The sequence below is a fragment of the Parasteatoda tepidariorum genome, chromosome 5 (assembly GCF_043381705.1).
Source record: "Parasteatoda tepidariorum isolate YZ-2023 chromosome 5, CAS_Ptep_4.0, whole genome shotgun sequence".
In the NCBI taxonomy this organism is placed as follows: Eukaryota; Metazoa; Arthropoda; class Arachnida; order Araneae; family Theridiidae; genus Parasteatoda; species Parasteatoda tepidariorum.
The window spans coordinates 17,135,029-17,158,864 of NC_092208.1; the positions used below are offsets into that span (position 1 = coordinate 17,135,029).

The window sequence follows — 23,836 nt, forward strand, 5'->3', positions numbered from 1 at the left end:
ATTAGACAATTGAGGCTATAAAAGGGTGTGTAGCCAGATTTTTCAACAAAAAAATAAACACCATAATAAAAATAAGTACTTTTTAAGCACTTAAAAAATATTTTTAATCACTTTCGAAAGAAAAAAAAATATCATAATTAGAATCTGTGCAGTAATAAAAATTACTTTTTTCTATTGTTTAAAGTTCTTCATTTATAAACATAAAATCAATAAAATTCAAAAGCCTTACATAATCATGATAAAATAACTAGTTTCTGATAAATATTGCAGAGAAAATTGTGAAGATCGTGCGTTTTTTGTAATTCAGAGCGACAATCGACGCGGCAAAGAAAAATCTCTTTTTAAAAGATAGAAAATTAAGCACTTGAAGGCTATAATGTTATGCAAAAGAGTTAAAAAAAAAAAGAGTACTAAAAATAATTTATTGTAATTTTTTTTCATACAAAATATACAGAATAGGATGAGTCACAACATTAGATGTTATGAATCACAAGAACTTGAGATGGGCGTAATAGAAAGGTTTGATATATCTCTCGGTAGCATCACATCCTTGATGGCGTCTGTCTTAGACGTGCAAGCAAGAATGGCTTCAATTACACCTCCGGCTTCCATCAATTCATTTAAGTAATCACATTCATTGTTCATTGCATCCAACATGTACTGGAATTGTAAATTGACTTCTGGGTCACACATCTTTGGACCATAGATGTCTACAATAAAATAAATTGAACCCATTGTAAATAACACTTCTATTAAATGATACAGTGGAACCATGATTATCTGATACTCGATCAAAGCATACTGACGCATGTTTGACCACTATTACAATTGATTTTGCCCAATTACTGTTGTGACAATTAATTTCAAATATGGGTGCCAGAAAATTGCAATTTAATTTATTAATGTTTTTTCTTTCATGATAGTAAATTGTTATTTCTGACAAAAAAATTTTTTCTTANGGGGTGCAGGAGCAGATGCTCCGGTTAGGTGGTCAGCCTTACGCGAAACCCCCAGTGTTTAATTCGAAGCATGCTTGGAACTCATTTATCGACCCACTGAAGGGATGAATGGCTGAGTCAACCTTGCCGGCCCGAGGATCGGCGCTACCATTCAGCCACCGGGCATCGAATTTTATACCTAGGCCAATAAAATTTACAAAAGGACGTTTAAAAAATTTTATGACACAATAACATTTTGCGTTATCGGGAATATGGACATACAACATTTTAAACTATAAGTATATGACCATATACTAATAGTTATAACTATCACTTACAGTTATAACTATATATAAACTATTAGTTGGTATCTTTACAAGAAATAATGAATGAATGATTGACAAAAAAGCTCAATAAAATCGAAAAAAAATCCTTATGAGGGAAATTTTTATTTCAGAGGGGAAAAATGCAATCTAAATAATAATTGAATTGTTAACTTAATTTTTTCAAATCAGTCAGACTAGCAAAATAAGTACATTATTTCCATCATTTTTTTTTTTCTTTAACTTTCATGTTATCATTGCAGGTGCAGGAATAGGATGCATCTTGACTGGGATTGGCTTTGATAATATAGGAGGACATTGGACATTTTTTTACCTTAGCCTGTGTGCTTTTTGTTCAGCTGCCCTTAATATTTTGATTCATCTTACAATCAAAAGGCGCAGCAAAATTTTGCAAATAACAGTTCAATAAATCACTGCGATAGAAGAATTTTTTAAAATCAAATCTTGCAGAGTCATTGCTAGACATTGTGGCGTCAAGGAAGTAGCATCTCACTCTCACAAATTTTCGTAAGAAACTTTTTATATCCGTTGATGTTAACTTTGTGAGATGAAAAAATAGGATGTCTCCATAAAAATTGCTACGCAACGTTTTGAAACTGGGATGCAAAAAACGAACACACAACTGTTTGACTGCTTTAAAGATGGCAAGACTACACTACTCCACTTTGTTACTGGTGTCTTAACATTTAATCTCCATTTATGTCAATGACATATACAATAAATGGTTTTGTTCAAATCTGTTTTTAAGTTCACGAGGGATAATACATCACACATCTTAAGAAGAAAATGTAGGAACATTAGCTTGTAAAGCTGCTAAATTATAAAGTCTTAATGATTAAAAAAAATTTCTATTGCATGAAAAAAAACAATGGTTTAGAAAATAAGGAGAAAAAAAAAGTCCTATGTGTTTTGAAAACCACATTTTTGTGAAAATTTAATCAAGACCATGATTGTAGAATTTAAATTAATAAATTATACAATAGTTCTAAGACATTTTTCGATAGACATAAATAACCTAACTATTTTGTCACTTCTTGAAGGGAGACCAAGTCATTAAGCTGACGTCTAACTCTAAACTAAGGGAAGCATGAATACAGCTATCAAATATAGTATTTTAACATTAGATAATTGAGGCTATAACATGGTGTGCAGCATAATAATAAAGACATAAATAACCTAACATTTTTTGTCGCTTCTTGAAGGGAGAACAAGCTATTAAGCTGATGTCTAACTCTAAACTTAGGGAAGCACGAATACAGCTATCATACATAGTATTTTAACATTAGATAATTGAGACTATAACAGGGTGTGTAGCCAGATTTTTCAACAAAAAATAAACACCATAATAAAAATAAGTATACTTTTTAATCACTTAAAAAATATTTTTAATCACTTTCCAAAAACAAATCATAGTTAGGATCTGTGCGGTAATAAAAATTACTTTTTTCTATTGTTTAAAGTTCTTAATTCATAAACATAAAATCAATAAAATTCAAAAACCTTACATAATCATGATAAAATAACTAGTTTCTGATAAATATTGCAGAGAAAATTGTGAAGATCATGCATTTTTTGTAATTTAGAACGACAATCGACACGGCAAAGAAAAATCCCTTTTTAAAATATAGAAAATTAAGCACTTTTCACAAAAGCACCTTTAAGCACTTGAATGCCATGCACCCTGTATAATGCTATGTAAAAGAGTAAAAAAAAAATAATAAAAAAAAGTGCTAAAAATAATTTATTGTAATTTTTTTTTCATACAAAATATACAGAATAGGATGAGTCACAACATTAGATGTTATGAATCACAAGAACTTGAGATGGGCGCAATAGAAAGGTTTGACATATCTCTCGGTAGCATCACGTCCTTGATGGCGTCTGTCTTAGACGTGCAAGCAAGGATGGCTTCAATAACACCCCCGGCTTCCATCAACTCATTTAAGTAATCACATTCGTTGTTCATTGCGTCTAACATGTACTGGAATTGTAAATTGACTTCTGGGTCACACATCTTTGGACCATAGATGTCTACAACAAAATAAATTGAATCCATTGTAAATAACGCTTGTAATAAATAATACAGTCGAACCATGATTATCTGATATTCGATCAAAACACACTGATGCATGTTTGACAGCTGTTACAATTGCTTTTGCCCGATTACTGTTTTGACAATTAATTCGAAATATGGTTGACAGAAAACTGCAATTAAAAAAAAAATTTATGTTTTTTTTATTTCAGAATTTTTTTCCTTTTTTTCTGCTTTATTTATTGCAAATTGAATGAACTACTAAACTAAGAAGCTGAAACAATTCTGAATGATTCTAATGCTAATATTGTTGACAATGTAGCTTAAATTTTGCAGAATAAATTAATAGTAGAATTCACACTTTATCGCTTTTGCTTTTTCTGAATGCTGTATTATGGCTTCTAGAGTTTTTTCTCAAATAATTTATAGATCAACAGTTTTAATGAGGTAGAATAAAAAATAACTTAAAATTTTCAGTTACAGGTGACAATTCAACACAGTAGTACAGCACAAAACATTTTTTAGTGGCGTTAGTTTAGAAATTTTCATTAAGTAAACTTTCATATGTTGAATAATAAAATTCAAATTGCTTTATGTTATGAATATAGAAAGAAAAGAGAAAAAAAAACCTAGACACAGTATCATAATTAAGTATTCTTATTTAAATAAAGAGGATAAGAGCACACATTAATAGAAATAGATATTTTTGCAACTGTAGACATTATTTCTTTGCAGGATGTTTAAATTTAGAACATCATAAAAAAGAAAGTCACAAATAATAATAATAAAAAAAAGCTGAGAACATACCATGAGTATTTTTTACAAATGTTAAAAAGTTTTATGAAGTAAGAACTTCTTTTAATGATCAATATGAATCCAAAAAAATATATAATCTTACTATTATTTTTTTAATCCTTAAAAGAAGAAATATTAATTACCCATTAACATCATTGATACATCAATGAGAAATGTCTGGAATCTTACGTCTCTGAAATATCTAAAAGGGAAAAACATATAGATAAGTAAAATGAATTATACATAAGAATCATAACTAAATACAGGGTTGCCACAGAAAAAAACAAAATAGTTGCTTTTAGTAGCCTAAAGCATGAACATAGTTGCTGATAACTATGAAAATAACTTCCTAAATAAGAACAAAAATTCATCAAAAATATGACTAAAATTTTATTAANTACCTTTTTCTAAAAATTTTTCCTTTTTATTAAAAATTGGGTTTTATAAAATCATGCAAAATTTTGGAGAAATAACCATTGAAAAGCCAATCGAGAAACAAAATAGACTTACAATGGAATCTGTGCAAATTGAACAAATTAAAAAGTGATGACTCAAATTTGCCATTCAAGATTTTTTATTTTTTAAGGAAAAAACAAAAAAAAATTCAGCATGTTCAGAAGCTTCTGTGGGCCGCAGGTTTTCAACCCAGTTCATGCTAAAAAAACACTGCTACAAAAACAGAAAAGTCTCCCAATAGTCTCCTTTTCCTGAAAATAGGTGCTTTTTAAACCTTTTCAAGCAAAAAAAAAAAAAAATCCCATAGTCGCCTCATGCCGAAAATAGTTGCATTTTAGTCGCCTGTAATAACCCTGTACCGATGATAATTAATTTCCCATCACATGTTATCACAGTTAAGTGAAAGATGCATTTTTAATACCAAGTTTGTTATCTAAGAAATTTCTGCAATCTGAATTTTTGACCCCTCAGGAACACAAATTCAAGTTGCAGTTTGGTAAAAAGTCAAAGGTAAAAATAAACATTTCTTACTTGTTAACAAACTTCATCAATTGTTGAAGAGATTCACCCTCTCTTTCAGCCATTGCTGCTTTTAGAGATCCTCGTATTAACAATTCTTTCATAACACCAACTGTTACTTCTGGGTTTTGCTTCTGTATCCGATCCTAAAAAATGAAAAATGCCTTTTAACAACCTGAAATTTCAAAATTAAAAACAACTTTTAACAAGCTATATTTTTCACTATTAACTAGGAATAGCACAATTTCAACAACGTAAATTTTAAAAAGAAATACAGGAAGTTATTAAATGTAGAACGTTTTCATTACTGCAAAGCAACCAGTTTAAAGTTTTGGAAAATTCCAGGACTAAACATTTAGAGGGTTAATGGCAAAATAGCCAGAATTGGCTATATTGCACCAAATATATGCAAGCAAAGTAAGGTAACTACTATTGGTGTTTAGATAATATAGGAAATATATATATTTACAATTTTCGAGAACAAATTCTTTATTTTAATTTGGTGGTATTTCTCATTAATAGCGAATCAAAGTAAGGTTTAAAATAAAATAATGTTTGAAATTTTTTGCTGTTGACTCTTTTTCTTTTTAACTTGTTATAGTAAAATATATTTTTATGATCGTATAATATTGCTTTTTCACATGTATCATTCAAAACTAAATTTTTGCAAAATTGTGCCTCATAAAAATAACAATAACTAATGGATTTTGTAAATCAATAAAAACAAGAACAAAATACAATAAAAGTGCATGGTTTGTGGCATTGTATAGGTCTTGCTGTATACAAATATAAATCTGGTTAAAATTTTACAAAAAAAAATAAGGCCATTTTTTAATAGAATACACACATACTAGAATTGGAAACAGTTTCAAATTGGAAAAATTGGTTTTTATCTTTCTAGAGCCTCAGTGCCTGTTTTTAAAAATTTTGATACAAACATTAAGATTTATAACTGGCAACATCTAATCTCTCACTCTCTTATTTTTTTAATTACAGTAATTCTCCATATTTCTCTTTGTTACTTTAGATATCAAGATCTCAGGATAGAAACTTTTTACAACAATGCATAGTCATTTTTTAAAGCAAAAAAAGTGAGAGAAAAGAAAAAAAAATTGTGAAAACAAGGCACTCAATTGCAATAAAACAAATTTAAATAAAGGAAAAAAAAAACCCTCACGCTGAGTTTATAAAAATTTTTTTTCTTCCTTTTTATCAAAATCCAAATAGCATTTTTGTGGACTACATAAGCGGCCACTAGTTTTCCCTTTTTACAAGTTTAACAGTTAATTATCCTCAAGCTAATTATCAAAAATGACATTTATATATTTCAACAACCTTGTGTGCAATTTGTGTGCTTTCGTAATTCCAAGTTTCTAAGTCTTTGCGCTGGTCACGTTTATGCACAACAAAACAAAATGTAATGTAATTTCTACCACCCAAAAAAAGTGGCAATGGTGCTTATGATTTTTGAATATAGAAACTATTGCTTTAAAAAAAGAGTCAGTATCAATTGGATAATATCTCCTCATAACACTATGTAATTAAAATTAGTAAGTGAGTTCAAGAGAACAGGTTGGCTACTGCCTGGAAAAATTTAAAATGCGGTGACAAATGAATTGTAAGTTTATTATAAATTTCAAAGGATTTCGTTTCATGCCAATTAAAAATTCAGAAGTAACAAGAATATTTAGTATATCAATATTTTTGGCTATAAAAATTGTATAAAACTTTTTATTTCCTCAATTTTTCTCTACTACTAGTTTTTAATTTATTTAGAACATGGCTACCTTGGATAACCTTAATCAAATAATTTTAAAGTAAGGTTTAAATAATCTATAAAATACAGTGACACCTAATTGGCACCTAATTATCACATTCCTTGGAAGATACTGTAAGTGAGTCACAGTGACAAGCAACAATACTCACACCACACTGCCACAGATTACTAATCTTAGGGCACAGAAATTTTACACAATAGAGAACGAATACAAAAAGAGGCATCCATGCCCTGATCGCCATTTGACCATTAGCTTCTCAGTTAGACACCCTGACCACTTGGTCGGCAAACAGAGTGAATATGCCGCTAAATATTTTGAAACAAAAACACTTTAGTAGATGATTCCTTAATTTAAAACATCTATAATATAAATACTATTTTTCCGTTGTAATCGATCCTTTTAAAATCATATGAAAGAGACAAATCAATAATTGCAAACTACATAATTCCTCTCCACAAGATTCGTTACCACATTTGCTGAAAATAATAAATAAGCATATGACCCCAATAATTTCTCACACTAAAAATTTGATAATGTAAAACTGTTAGTTGAGTTTTTTTTTAAAAGCATACTTTTTTTAAAAGCATTCTGAGCATACTCAAAAATCAGGAATATCAGAACAAAAAGCTAAAAATCAATAAAAGTAAGGACAAATATTTTCCCCCAGGAATATAAGGACAACTATGAAACCTGTATCATGCTAGGCAGACTAAGTTTTCATCCCCCAAAACTGCATATTTAGTAAAACATTCTGCCAATAGATGGTGCTGTAGAACAAGAATAACTATAATTGGTATGAAAATGGTGCTGGGACTACAGCAAAAACATCCATATCCACAATTCCAACAACTAAATCATCATCAAAATTTTTCCAAAGTGCTCAATAGCTGATTTCATGGTTAAATACAGACTGGGGATATCAGATTTAATTTTTCTACAGCACCAAAATTGGCAAAAAGATAACTAACGGCGCAATTTTATGGGTTGAAATTACCTAGCAAAACACTGAATATTTCAGGTTCTGTTCTTTTTTATTTATTTTCAAAATAGATCAGTCATTTTAGTAGTATTAGTTTAGTAGTTACACCCAGAATAAATTATCCATGAACTTTTATTAAGTTACTATAATAGAACACTAGGGCCAAGTTTTCAACAGCAAAGTTATTTCAGTCCTTGGAAATTGAAACACCAGCAGCTTTCTTTGAAATAAGTTTTTAGTTACATTATTCATTTTCGTAAGTATAAAATTAATAATCCTAAATGTAGGAAAAATATTTTTAGACAAGCATTTTTAAAATATATAACATAAAGTATGATATGGTGTTGGACTGATTTAAACTACTAAATCATTTATCAGAAAGCTTCAATAAACAAATATAACAGTTTTACAACTCTACATACAACATAAAACATAAGAAATTACTAGTAACAATTCCCAAAACACAATCGAAACAAAAAATTATCAAAGTATACATGAAGAGTTTTACCTTAAGTACTATATCAAGGGCTTTAGATGCTTCAAATTTCCTTAAACGATTTTCATATTTTTTCAAAATTGCTTTTACTTCATTTGGAATAACTATATCTCCCTAAATCAAAAAATAAAATTCTACAAAACTGATAACAAAAATTTAAAATTGCATGCATTAAAAATGTTTATAACTAGAAAAATAATTACAAAAAATTTAAAAAGAAATTTTTTTTTTAAAGATATTTTCCTGTTTTATTGTATAAAAAAAGAGAAAACAAACAAACATTAATGTAGTGAATAGCATCACACTTTATCAAACTGAACAAAATTTAAAATTACCTAGTAATATGAAAATAATAATTCATACCAATTAAAAGTATCTTAACAGAGTATACTATTAAACCATTCTTCATTTTAAAAAAAAACAAGATCATTAAGATTGATTTAAGTATATTATTTTAAAAAAGCAGTAAAAAAACTTATTTTCTTAGCAAAAATAAACAAATAAATAAATAAAAAGCTTACTAATTACCAGAATTGAATAAAAACAAGCCTTCATAACATAACAAAAATTTGTTTTTCATTAATTTTTTATTCAGATTTGCCTAACAAGATACATGCATATTTTAAGTATACATTTCCAAATAAATAAATAAAATATTTTCTTTGAACATTAAAATTACCTCATATCAAGATATAGGACTGAATTTAAGTAGCTTCTATTAAAGGCTTTGAATTATGCTCAATGAAAATAAAACCAGAAGACTTTAAATCATCAGATAAACTAATTATTTAAATGAAAAAATTAAAAAAAAAATCATAAACACATTTTACAAATCATTATTTATGGTTTACTTTTTATAGTTGAATTTTTGATACAATTACATAACAAATATAATAAAACTGATTTCCTCAAAAGAAAATTAGGAAAAAAATTTTAAGCATAACTTACACTCCCTTCTGAAATACACATATTTTTGTTTTATTTAATTCACAGCTCAAAATAAATTAAGACAAAAAAAAAAAAAAAAAAAAAAAAAAAAAAAAAAAAAAAAAAAAAAAANTGGAAAATGACACATGTGTAATTTTTAATTTAAAATCAACTTGAGAATTTTTGAAACACAATACACAAATTAAATTTAAAAAAAGTGAAATAATTAAGCATGTTCAAAATAAGAATTTTAAAAAGAATGTTTTAAATGCAACAATTTTATTAACAAGGAAAATGCTAAAATGCATATTAGAAGTTGGTATTAAAATTAAATTTAATTTAGTTCTATGTTCAACACATAGTATAAAATACTTTTAAATATGATATTATTGGTCATATACAGTGGTCAAGAGATTTTAGGCACCTGATCACCACATCAACTAAAGACATAGATTTTGGTTGAATATAACATAAGGGGATATAGCTGTTGAGATATTTTTTAAGCCATAACAAAGTTAGATCTAAAAATTGGTTGTAGCTGCTAAAAATTTTCAATTTCTTGTAGAGTCCTGACGTAAAGAATATACATTATAACCATCTGCTCAAACAAGTTTAAATTAGTCTTTAAAGAGAAAAGTGAGCCATGATCAAGTTAGAATCGGACTCCGGTTCGGAAAGACCGGGATTCAAACATTTACTTCGGTAAGACCCACCGAGCGCATAACATACACATGCTCGGAAAATCAGTGGAATGAAAAGACTTGTTGTCTGTCACTGATCGTGGGAACATGGATTTGGAGAAAATTTTGTTCCCTTTCAGATCTATATCTAAATTGAAGAAGTAGAGTGGTCTTGTCCTTTAGCTGTGTAGTTTTGAGCTAATATGTTGTTTCATTCTTGCAGTATTTTCTTGTCAAAGGAGAGGCACACCTTCTTGACTTAATTCACTGAAGTCCAATAGCTTTGACACTTGGACAAGCTTGGCTTGTCCAAGCGTCATTAGAAATAACAAGAGAAAAGTAAAACAGTGTTTTCACTACAGTGCGAGAACGTGGGAATCGCGCAGATTTTTTTTCTTTTCTCGCAATAAAAAATTATTAACGCGAGAAGTTTGCGCACTCTATTAATCAATTTCAAAATGCGCACATTTTGGAAAAAATTTCGTCTTTTGCCATTTTGAATAAATACCGTTTCACATTTCTTCCTTGATCTTTCATTATTTTGAACATTGGTCCTTGTTATCTAGCTTCTCTATTTACCAGTGTTGTTCAGAACCGGTGCGAACAGCAGAACACCACCCCCTCGAATCACGGAACCCCTTTCACTGCAACCACGTGTTCACCATAGGTAAGGTTTCTTCATGTAAGATATTAACATTTTTTGTGCATGAATGTAAGATGGACAAATACCTTGTTAAGGTGACATCTTCTACTCCGTAAAGGACAAATGAAAATGAAACAAATGTCGGTAGAAATGGTCAAAACGAAACAAATACGGATATTTTTCAACCAAATAAATGTAATAGCTGATGAAAAAGTAGATATAGAACATTTTCCATATGGTGATGCAGCAAAAATATTCAATTAGAAGATGTTAAAAATGTATTATAATTAGAGAAATAATTTTTTTCCAAGTCTATTCGTGTTTATTTAATTTTTAGAAATCTTACTTAACTTTTTGAAATCTCACTCTGTTTTTGAGAAAGGGTGAGAAATTCTCTCCCATTTTTTTTCTGTAATGAAAACACTGTAAAATTACTTAGAAGAATGTAAAAATACTTAGAATCTTGAATGTCATTGACCTGATCGTAATTTGGTTACATATAATTATAAAGTTTATAATGCACAAAATTACCTTTAAAACAAAATTGGGAAAAAAATAATAATAAGGTTTATAACATAAGACATAATTGGAAAATAAAAATCATTAAATTTCCTAATAGGAAAAAAATAAAAAAGATAATCCCACTTACAATAGAAGTTTATAAAATTGAAAAAATTCAAGCCACTTACATCTGCAGGTTTAAAATCAGCACTTCGAATAACTTTATGATGCAAGGTAGGCTTCTTCACTACAGGCTCTTTATCTGCTTTTCTATGCCTTAAAGAGAACAGACCATCAGCCATGCCAATGGCAACTACTTTGTCCTCTTCTGGCTGTCAGGAAGATAATTAAATTTAAATACTAAATTAAATTAAAATTTTAGAATACAATAAGACATCATAGGATATACTTGATAATATAAAAACTTCATTTGCTCACAGCGCAAAAAATAAACTTGTTTCAAGCTCTCAAAAATATCAAGATTTGCAAGATGCAAATGAGAAATTTCAGCAAATTTCTAACTTTTGGATCACCAATTTTTCATTGTAGGACCAAGCATTTCAATGATGCCTGGGTCTCTGGGCCTGTGGAAAAACCCTACTAAGTTATGCAACAAAGTAAAAAAATAAAAAATCTATAAAAAAAAGCATTGTGTTGTAATTATATTTCTTAGGAAATTTTTTCTGTATTTACTTTTGTGTTTGTTAGTTTCCTTCATGTAGGTAAGTAGTTGAAATTTTGATTAGTGAAAAATACTGCATTTATTATTTAGTAAACCAGTGCAATTTATATTGCCATCAAACTCAGAGCTGCAGCAGAAATTTGAGCCATCAAGTGGTTGAAACTTAGATTGGCAATAAATTGCATTATGCAATATTAAGTTGGTGATATGTAAATAAACATCGCTGGTAGCAGCAAGAAATTTATTTCAACTTAGATTATCATCAAGCACAAAGTCTAAGCGTCTAATTTAAGTTTAAATTAAGTACTGCAGTTAGTCAGATAGAGGTAGATATTTAAATTTCAAGATTTCCCCCTCACAAACAAACATATTTAAAATAACCATATATTAATAGATATAACAAACAGTGTTCCAAATTACAGATTCCACATAAAAAAAATAATCATTGATTGAACTACCAGAGTTGAATAATAAATTGTTAGTAATATATGTGTTTTAGTTTGACGAAAACAAAGATTACAAAGCACATTTTTAAATGTGAATTTCTTTTTATTATTTTTAAACGTTATTTGTAAATAATACTTACAGAAACTGCAATACTCAAAATGGGAGATGGATAATCAAGTGTGTGAACTACTTCATATGAAGTGACATCATAAATCTTCACATGCCTAAAAAGTTTAATTTTGCCCACATTTAGTAAATTATAAAAGCACACAAATGGAAAATAATAATTGTTGAAAGCTAAGAATTAGAATAAAAATAACGTAATTTATTCAATTCAATAAAATACATTTTGAATGACAAATAACCATGTCAAATTTCTTACATACCAATTGTGGTCAAAATTGATCGTGAAGCATTATGTTTTGTTTATATGATAATTAAAACTATTTATTGTTTTGGTTACTTATAAAAAACATCACTATTTGTTAGAAAAACAGCAACTAAATTTTCATAGTGTCACAAAATAACAAAAGATGTTCTGGGTGAGTAACTAAACTCTAAAATACTCACTAAATAAATAAAAAGATAATAACTTAAGAGAGTTTAAGAGGTTCTGGAACAAAAGTTCAAAATCTTTTCTGTACTTGAACATAAGTGGTATCAGTTTCTTGTATCAATCAGAATCTTGTTTGAACAAGATACCGATCTGGTGCACAAGCAAAGCCCGTTTTCGAGTCTTCATCATCATTGCCAAAATTATTGCATGCAAAATACCACAAAAGTTAAGTGGCCGAGATACCTTTGCAGTGAGAATAGTTTGTCAGATAACCTGCAGACTAAAAAAAATGTATATGAAGCTGTGTATCATGGCAAAGGGTGTTTTAAAGTTACTCTAATTTGTTATTGATTCATTCAATATTATTGTTTTACTTGATGAACTTACATAGATGTTCTAAGTATATGTTTTCGGGAATAATTATAACATAGCTTGATAAGGGTTTTTGAGTTAAAACTGTTTTGTTTTTAATATGAAATAAAAAATAAATTACTGAGTGAAATTGGCATCTTCATGATAATTTAATGTAACCATTTAATTTAGTAATTTTCTTGGAAGCTATAACGAAATAATATAATTCAAATTAAAGTTACCTATCTAAAGAACCAGATAAAAGACGTTTTCCATCACTGTTAAAACAAAGAGATGTAATTGTTTTATGATGTTGAACAATTTCAGTAACTTTTCTTCCAGCAACTGGATCCCAGACATTAACACTTGTACCACCTGTTTCATTTATGAATAAAATACAAAAAAAGAAACAGTTTTCAATTGTGGCTTATAAAAAAAAATAAGTTACAAATAATAGTGAAAGCATAATAATAATAAAACAAATTTCTAAACTTTTAAAATGTTAAAACTCAATGCAAAATGTAAATTAAAAAAAAAAAAAAAAAAAAAAANACCACCTGTTTCATTTATGAATAAAATACAAAAAAAGAAACAGTTTTCAATTGTGCCTTATAAAAAAAAATAAGTTACAAATAATAGTGAAAGCATAATAATAATCAAAAAAATTTCTAAACTTTTAAAATGTTAAAACTCAATGCAAAATGTAAATTTTAAAAAAAAAAAAAAAATTTAAAAAAAAAAAACGATAACTACAATCAATAAATAAGGATGCATATGTCAACCAAAGCTAGGTAAATTAGAAAGATGGGTCTGAAATATTATTATTATTTTTTTTTAATAACGGCAGGCACTGAACCCTCCTTCTTTGCCTTAGAAGATGCCGGAAGTGTTGCTCACTTATCGTTATCCAGTGGGAAATTGTGAACCAAAGTCACGGAGGCGAGCAACATTACCCACGTCACTCTACCACAAATACCCATTAGTAAGGTTGGGCCACATTCATACATTCACACAACAGAAGATAACACACAGAGAGAGAAACATCCATGTCCAGAGCGGGATTCGAACCTGCAGCCATTGGCTTCGCAGTAACCACTCGGCCACCTGGCCGGCGGGCCTGAAATGTAGGGGCTAGTAGTGAAAAACAGGTTTGGACAGTTTTCTATTGCTATACAGCAATGCTTGTGATGCAAACAATGATGAAAGAATGATAATTAAGAAGCTGTACATTCAGTCATTCCATTTCTGAAAATAATGAACGGGGAAAGAACAATCACAATAATTGTTGTTGGCAATTTCCTAAAAATATGGAACTAGAGTTAATGACTTGTAGTGTTTGGGAAATGTCTAAGCTTTCTTTTCTCTAGGACAATGGAAAAAAATAGTTAAATACTACAGCAAATTCTGTGAATGATCTATCTAATCACCATACTTTCTTAACCACAACAATGTTTCTTTTTCGCAAAATGTCCTGTTCACTACTTTTATGGGGGGGGGGGGGGATTTCTGTTAGAAAAGTTGGTAAGTTTGGTAAAAGTTTTCTTATATGAAGATAAAATAGGCAAAATAAGAGCTTTTAAAACCTAAACAAATTAGTATTTCTCCCTAAGTATTAGGTATATTTGAGCTTGATTACCCAAACTTCTTTCCTCCAAATATTCTTTAATAAATTTCAAATAATAAAATAAAATAGTTTTCAATTTCAATATTATGCTGTCATTATTCATTCATCATGAGGTCCTTAAAATGAGAAACTTTTTTTTTTATACACGGTTACATAGAATTTATAACTTTAGTGGGTAACAATTAAACATTTTGTTAGTTAAGTTATCTTAGGCCTGAAAGATCTGGATCTGTTTTTTCATTATTAAAAATATAGTTAACTTGACCACCATTGCTTCTACTTTTACTAAAAAGAAGTATATCATTATTTTCTGTGCATACGAGTTAACTGGAAGAATATAGAGAAAATAGAATTGGAAGAAAGTTTATAATGAAAGACATTTCAATTGAATTAACTCATGATTCAGAATTAGATGCAGCTTTACATAAATGGCCTATTCAAAAAAGGAGCAAATGAGTACTGCAATCTGAGACAATAGCGCAAGTCGATGTTAACATAGATAATACATAACTATTTAACATAAATACATTTATCAAATGGTCATACTAAAAAGTACTATAGAGCACTATCGTTAAAAAAAAAAAACTTGATTTTCAGATTTTACTGAGGAAAATAGATTAAAAGACAATGTTATATCTATAATGTAAATAGTTCAATAATTTGAAATAAATTGATCTTCATTACTTCTGATAATCAAAGTTCTGTTATATTTTTTTAGAATTCCCTTTATTCCTTGTCACCCCCCCCCTCTCTAACAGTTCAACAAATGCGAATTTCTAAATGGAAAACCAGTAATTAAGAACAGGATTAGAAGTAAAAAATTTATTTAAAAAAATTACATTTTGAAACTTTATAAGTTTGAAACAAATTTAACATCATATTTTATGCTATGTTAGCATTACTGATTAATATAACAAATTATGAATAAAATTAAAGTGTGAATGAACTTACCAGCTGATACAAATAATCCACCTGCAGAAAACATAAGAACTGATTCAACAGGAGCACCGTGATCAACTGACAAAGTACAAACACCTGCACGTGCGTCATATACTTTAACGGTGTGGTCATAAGAACCTGAAAGGGAAAAAATTATATTTGAGAACTATTTTATTTTCATCTACTCTTAAAATTTTAAAACTGTACAAGATTAGAATTTATTAGTTGATATCAGACTAGTAATTTTAAAACTGTGTGTAGTGATAGCATGGAAAGTCACGAACTTTCTAACAAGAAATTGAGTTGAGAGACTTAAATAATTGATTATAAAACAGCATCACAAATACAATCAAACTTCTATAACCCAAAAGTTTATAACCCAAATAAATTTTTGTTTAAACACATCAAATCTGATCTATAAATTAAATTCTTGGTTTAAACCAAAATTACAACCTGAAAAAAAAAATTATGTGCACCCAAGATTTCTAGAGATAGCACCAAAATATAGGATATAAATATAACAATGCTAATGCACAAATAATTGTTTAGCTCCCTTTCACAATATGTATTAATTCAGGGCTACCACTCAAATCTGGAGGAAAAAAAATTCCCTGTGTTTTCCCTGTACACATTATACACAACATATTAAAAGGAAACAACAATTACTGTGTTATATTGGGTTAACTATATTTAGTAGTTTCAAAAAACAGCTGAATATACTTAAATATAGCTATAGTAAATAAAATAGTTTAGTACAGCTGAAATATTATGCCTCGATTGGTCACCATTTTATTTATACAAGACTTAATTCCAACTTTAAAAATAGTCCATGACCTCTAATTGAGTGTAGCTTGTAAAATTTCATAAGCAAATTTCATAATCTTTCTTAAACATTATTTGAGAGTCCTAATAATTCTGAAGCAACAAAATGGATAGAATAGATCAAATATTTCAATTTCTTTCATAGATTTGTAAATGGTTCCTCAGATCAACAAAAATTATTTTCTTGCAATTTTAGAGTTATAAAGTTTTTTGATGGAAAAAAGTGGAATTCAACAAATTTGTAGAAAAATACCACATCTAATGAAAAAGTTTTCAAACTTTTTTGAAAATGTCAATATAACAAATGAACATTCATCAAAGTGATAGTTTATAATACAAATGAAAACTGAACATGTTACACAAAATGATACAAAATATTTACCCGAAATGAATAAATCTTGAGATAGTTGACTGACTGTACCAGCTCTAATATAGTCCTATAAAAAATTTATAAAAAATATAAAATATGTGAACAATGAAACTAGCCTAATTAATAAATTCATTCATTATCATATAAATTAAACATTTAGCCTGATATTAATAACATTTAAATGGAGTTAACTCCTGTTTATCTAAGGTATAAGGTAAAGCTGAAACTTTTATGTCAAAAAATCAATATGAAGATATCAATTTATATACCATACACGTTTCATATTTAACCTAAGTTTTTGAAATAACATTTACAAATAAATTAGCTACTAATGAAGAATTCTTATATCAATAAAAAACTTACTTCTTACAAGAATGGCGATATTGGATTTTAAATTTGCATGAATTTGACTTATGATATTGGATTTTAAAATTGAGCAAATGTGAATTGTGATACTAGATTTCAAAAACCAAAAAATACAAATTGCGATATCAAACTTTTAAATCACATAAATAAGAATCATAATATGTAAATACGAATTGCAATGCGTAGTTTAACAAATGATGTATAAATACGAAAATTGATGTTTAATATTACAACCGAGAGAATACGAATTGCAATATTGAATTTTAAAAACTCGTGAATATGAATCACGACATTGGACTGTAAAAACATGTGAATACATATCACGACATTGGATTTTAAACTGCGTGTATATGAATCACGATATTGTATTTTAAAATCGTGTGAATGCGATTACAATGAGCAACTTTTAAATCAGGTAAAAATGAAAATCGAAGCTGGATAATTAAAATCATGATATTAAGAATCGCCATATAAGCATATTATGACGCAGTGTCAAATATTCAAAAATCCGCCAAACCAAAAGAATTATATTGGCGGAAGAATTACATGAATACAAACGACTTCTTAATGGTATTTAGCAAAAGTTTTATTGGATTATAAGTTTTTGATTCACGGAAGTCTGCAAACCTATGGTCTTGAGATATGCAGAATTCTGCGATATTTGCAGAAAAATCACCAGCCCTGCTTCTAGTTATTAGACCAGGAAGAATGATATGAAAAACCCGGAATTCTGGGATACAACCGGAGCACAATCAATCCAGATTTTGAGAACAAATTCACTCACAGACATTAATTTACAGGGACAAAATATTATAGGTATTAAGTCAGTACTTAATTTATTCTGAGAGTAAATTTTTGTAAAATTATGGATGTAGGTTATTTGGACCTGTAAAACTTTATTTCTATTTGATGGTCTTCTTGTCCTTTCATTTCTTTCAGGAAAAAAAGTAGCTTTACAATGAGTAAATAGGAACTTCTATCATTACAAAAACAAAGGAAAAACTAATTCATAACTTTTCCTGAACCTTTAGAAGAGGAGGAACTTAAACATGAAAAAACAAAATGTTTACCTTTATTTTTTTAACTTAACTATTTTGCTTTTTGGAGAGAGAAAAAAAAGTCCAAAAATTTCTCTGCTAAATACTGAATAACCATTAAATATCTAATGGAGAGGAGAACCTGGTTTTAAATGAAGAAAAAAAAATTGCAACCCCAAGCTAAATTTACCTATTTAGGTCAATAGGTAAAGAAAAACATTTTAAAAAAAAAGTAACACTTGGAGTTTTTTAAGTATTTGACCTGCGACAAAACACGATTCAAACTTCAGTAGTCATTGAGACCAGCAACCAATAACAGTGGTTAATCTCAACCATGTTAATAAAAAGTTAATATTTATTATTTTTTTGTACGAATCCATCTGCATAATTAAGCAATTAAATTTGTAATAAAAAACTTGTTACCAATAACTATTTCTGATATGTAACTGCTGTTACATATTGCAGAACTGTTGCCATTATGCAACAGCTTGCATGGGAATGAAAGCAGCTGATGTACGGGCACCAATCATGAGGACTAATTTCCTTAATCTTTCTGACCAATAATAGGCTGCATTAAAATACTTTAAGGTTACCAAGTTAGTGCACCAATTTCATTGCAAATCCAAGTGGTTTTCGATTGCAATTCTGCTGTTAATGCTATGGATATTTTAAAGTAATTTTTTTAATTCCCATTTTTTTCTTACCAAATTATTATTACTTAACATGAAATCAGAAATTTGAGGATCACAGGAAAGAATAAAGAAGAGGAAATGATTGATTGCTTTCTCTGATAATTGTTGAAAACATGGGCCAGAATGGAAAAAAAATATATCAGTGATTTCTCAGACAAATTTTTTAAATAAATATTAAAACATAAAAAAAAAAGTTTTTTCAAAATAATATTTTTAAAGAAAGCTGAAATAAAAACAATTTACCTTGTGTTCTTCAAAGCTTTTTATTTTTGTTTCTGTTGGAATANCATTTCTCAGACAAATTTTGTTTAATAAACATTAAAATATATAAAAAAAGTTTTTTCAAAATAATATTTTTAAAGAAAGCTGAAATAAAAACAATTTACCTTGTGTTCTTCAAAGCTTTTTATTTTTGTTTCTGTTGGAATATCCCATAAAGCAACAGTTTTATCATCTGAGAAGCTTACAAGATGAACACCATCAATGGTAAAACTGCATCGATGAGTAGGACTAAAATAAAATTCAAAATTATTAAAAACAATATTAATAACCAGAGAAGCTGCATAATTAGTTTCATAAAGTCAGTTCTTACATAAAGTGTGAAAACATTAAAAAAATAGTTAAGATAGAATCTGAACTAAATTGAAAAAGATATTATGAAAATATAATTTACTTTCTCCAGGTAAAGCAAAATGTAAGTATTTCTATATTCCACTAAAAATTATAATGCAGAAAAAGTTTGTACATAATTTCAAGAGGAAGTACTAAAATAATAATTATAGAAAATTTAGTTTATAATTAGTTAAATTGTATAAAAATAATTAATCATAATATTAAAATTTAATCCCAATTATGCAATGCCTAAAATAACACAATCTCAATAACTTAAAATAACATAATCTCAATCATAACTTAAAACTCCATACATTTAAATTCAAATATTACATCAAAAATTATTTTATAGTAATACATAAAGCATAATTCAAACTTACAAGAAAGGAAATATAACTGTATCAATATTAACTACTAAAAACAGGCTTTATTAAATTAGAAAAAAAAGTAACAAAATAAATTTCCCTGATATTTTTCCATATTTCAATAACTTAAAATTATTGTGTTCATGAGAATAATCCACATAACAGTAAGTGTCTAAATATTTTATCATTATTAATGTATCATACGCTTTATGCCCTTTAAACATCCTCAATAGTCGGCTAGTTTCTACTTGAAATAGTCTTAAAAATCCATCTTCACTTCCAGCAACGAGCAGTTTTCCATCCCTGCGAAAATTTCCACCATAAGCTGTCTTTTTAAATCTTGAAAATGTTGACTGAGGCTCATTATTTGTCGTATTATATAACTGAACCTAAAATAAAAAGTTGAATATGAAGACCGTTAATTTTAGTATGAAAATGATATCAAATTTAGCATTTACATAGAATTACTTAATTTAGTATTTACATATTTAAGAAGGAAACTCAAAGAACTAATTTATAAAGAAAAAAAGGGACCAAGGGAGTTTGTATATTAAACCCTAATCGGTCTAAAATTAGTAAAAATAGAAGATATTAAGCAAAAATATAAGCTAGAAAATGTATCAAAATGGTTTATAACAATTTTTACTTACACTGAATAATAATAAAAATAAAAAATGAACAAAAAAGTTGTGATCGCCTTGTTACAAGCACTGGTTACCCATTGGTCAAATGCTTTATCTTTCTAGATTGACTCCGTTAAAAGCCACAACATTTTAAATCAAAAACTGTCTCAATTGATGTTTGTCGTCGGATCGATTTTCATATCCTGCCTATGTACATGTTTCAATATGTCACAAAATACATTTCCTTCTTCAGCATTCATATTTATATTAAAATCACTGTCAAGCCAGTAATTATATGTTAACATAAATAATATAAAAATACTTAAAATTATTTTTATGTAAATACATTAAGAATGACTGCTGGTGAAAATAAAAATAAATACAACAGCGGTCGCCATAGCAACACATGTAATGACAATGCATGCCATCAAATCCAAACCAAGATCCATTTTGCCAATAGGTAAAAGCTAAATTTTTCTTGGATTGAAATTTGTGCCTTCCTCATACACAAAACACTCATGGCAAGGTTATCATTGAGAGACAAGTTACCAATTTTTGGTAAACTTCATGTCTTTCTAAGTCAAGAGATGTGATTTGATCATTACTTTTTTACCACTGTCCCAATTTGCATTTTACAAACATTTGGTTAAAACCATGCACACAGACACTCGAGTAATAATAGGAAAAATCTAGTTTATGACTGCATGGCAATATGTTCTATTAATCCTTGGAATGACCACTCACAATTTTTTCTTGATAGAATGATTCATGGCTTGACAGATAAATCATGACATTGGTTTGCTACATTGCTTTACATACAATGTTTGCAAAAAGTGAACAAAAGAATTGTATTTTATATATTCTAAATGGAATAAATTTAAGGAACAGGTGAAGTGTCAGTGTTTTCACTACAGCGCGAGAACGCGAGAATCTCGCATATTTTTTTCTTTTCTCGCATTAAAAAATGATTACCGCGAGAAATTCGCGCATTCTATAAACCAATTTCAAAATTCGCGAATTTCTCGCATTTTGAAAGAAATTTCTCATTGCGCCATTTAGAATAAAATCCGTTACATTTTNCCATTGGTCAAATGCTTTTTCCTTCTAGATTGACTCCATTAAATGCCTCAACATTTCAAATCATGGGTTGCAAAAACTGTCTCAATTGATGTTTGTCGTTAGATTGATTTTCATATCCTGCCTATGTACGTGTTTCAAGACGTCACAAAATACTTTTCTTTCTTCAGCATTTATATTTATATTAAAATAACTGTCAAGCCAGAAATTATACGTTAATAAAAAAAATATAAATTTTCCTAAAATTTTTTTTATGTAAATACATTAAAATTGCCTGCTGGTGAAAATAAAAATAAAAACAGCAGCGGTCGTCATAGCAACACATGTAATGACGATGCATGCCATCAAATCCAAACCAAGACCCATTTTGTCAATGGGTAAAAGCTAAATTTTTCTGGGATTGAAATTTTTGCCTTCCTCGTACACAAAACACTCATGGCAGGGTTATCGTTGAGAGACAAGTTACCAATTTTTGGTAAACTTCATATCTTTCTAAGTCAAGAGATGTGATTTGATCATTACTTTTTTACCATTGTCCCAATTTGCATTTTACAAACATTTGGTTAAAACCATGCACACAGACACTCGAGTAATAATAGGAAAAATCTAGTTTATGACTGCATGGCAATATGTTCTATTAATCCTTCAAATGACCACTAACAATTTTTTCTTAACCGACTCCAATTAATAGAATGATTCATGGCTTGACAGATAAATCATGACATTGGTTTGCTACATTGCTTATATACATACAATGTTTACAAAAAGTGAACAAAAGAATTGTATTTTATATATTCTAAATGGAATAAATTTAAGGAACAGGTGAAGTGTTTATTAAGGTAACTACTTAAAAAAACTGTCACGACACACCAGGTATTTCAAAAATTAGGGCTCACAACTTCTTCAATTTAGGGTAATCAATAGTTCTTCAACAATCGGTAATAGTTTTTAACCTAACAGAACCATCTACACATTGGATAACTAAATCGATATAATAAATTTAAAAGGCTGTCTTATTAGTGATAATATAATTGTGTCAGAAAACTAGATCCCTAAAAACAAAAAGTGGGTCAAAGAAAATTTAAGAGTATGAGTATAATAGGCAATATAAAAGCTAAAAAATACATGTAGGAAATATCTATACTGAAGTATTATTTCCCTAAATTCTGAGGTAAGTGAAAAATACTTTGTTTTAGAGTCAAATTAACTGCCCAAATTGAATTATTTAGCCTTAAATTTGAATTTTCCGTGGCAATTTTAGTTATCGGAAAAATTTTCCTAACTTTTTCCTCGTTATTTAGATGTCTCAACCAAAACTCTTACATTAACTACAATACATTATTTTCTGGAGATATTTTCGTATTGTGATCTGTCGCGCCAACTACAATAGCCAAGCTGCCAAATAGAATTTTTTTGAATAAAACATGTTTATGTTTTCTCGGGGGTGGCTACGAGTTATACCTTTCGAGTTAGTTGGTTGGTAATAATGTGATGTTTTTTTTTAGTTTCTCGCGGGCCACTGCCCGGAAGTTTCCAAGACTTGGCGATTATTCTGCCACAGATCACGATGCGGAAATCTCTCCAGCTATTATGCAATTTATAGGCAAACAATAACACAGATTACATATACCTTGGATGAACATGAAATTGCAACACTAGATGGTAATTTTGGGTTGAAATCAACGTAATCTATCGCTCCATATTCTTTAAAAGCATAAGGAAACTGAAAAATAGGTACGTCTTTTAAAAATACTCATTAAAAACAAGCAATCATTTTCATATATCATATCGTACAATTAGTGAAAAACAAAAGTCAACACAAACATACTCCTAATTTTTTCCAGTGTAAATTATCTTCAGTAACCTTCTCTCCTGGACGTGGATATTTTAAAATTTCAATAGATTTAAATTCAGTCATTATGTAAAGTTTTTATGTTTTGTTTTTGACTTTTAAAAGCAATCTCTTCGAACTAAGTACGCAATTCAACACAAAAGCACAAAAATTTATTAAACACATGCAATTTTTGCTCTAGCGTACGCTTCCGGTTGTTTATTTTTGTTCAAATTAAGACCTGCTATTTTTGTAAAATGTTTGGACAAGAGGATAACATTAATATTTCCGTTTCTCTTATTTTTTAAAAAATNGCGGTCAGCCAAGACAGTGCGAAAGGGATAACATTAATAT

At 28.6% G+C, this 23,836-nt stretch overlaps 1 protein-coding gene across 3 annotated transcripts; it reads right to left on the bottom strand.

Moving 5' to 3' along the window:
- Window positions 1–403: 403 nt before the first annotated feature.
- LOC107441654 (U3 small nucleolar RNA-associated protein 15 homolog) lies at window positions 404–23,719 on the bottom strand. 3 transcript variants are annotated; one of them, XM_043054550.2, is made up of 13 exons: window positions 23,480–23,719; window positions 23,282–23,374; window positions 20,156–20,340; window positions 19,361–19,484; window positions 16,892–16,946; window positions 15,700–15,825; window positions 13,367–13,499; window positions 12,357–12,441; window positions 11,277–11,420; window positions 8,350–8,451; window positions 5,097–5,230; window positions 4,253–4,311; window positions 404–710 (listed from the first exon to the last, which is right to left on the bottom strand). In XM_043054550.2, the coding sequence occupies exons 1-13, from the start codon at window positions 23,567–23,569 to the stop codon at window positions 481–483; spliced, it is 1,560 nt and encodes a 519-aa protein (XP_042910484.1). In that variant the 5' UTR covers window positions 23,570–23,719; the 3' UTR covers window positions 404–480. The 3 variants fall into 3 exon arrangements, with proteins under 3 accessions (XP_042910484.1, XP_042910478.1, XP_071037266.1); XM_043054544.2 differs by lacking the exon at window positions 404–710 and adding an exon at window positions 3,007–3,313; XM_071181165.1 differs by lacking the exon at window positions 404–710 and adding an exon at window positions 3,007–3,313 and having other exon boundaries at window positions 4,213–4,311.
- Window positions 23,720–23,836: the final 117 nt, after the last annotated feature.

Excerpts from the sequence above, each read along its gene's own strand:
- LOC107441654 (XM_043054550.2), bottom strand. The coding sequence starts at position 23,569 with ATGACTGAATTTAAATCTATTGAAATTTTAAAATATCCACGTCCAGGA. Across the intron at positions 23,375-23,479 it reads TACACTGGAAAAAATTAGGA|TTTCCTTATGCTTTTAAAGA; the intron begins GTATGTTTGTGT and ends CCTATTTTTCAG. Across the intron at positions 11,421-12,356 it reads TTTTGAGTATTGCAGTTTCT|CCAGAAGAGGACAAAGTAGT; the intron begins GTAAGTATTATT and ends TCTTCCTGACAG.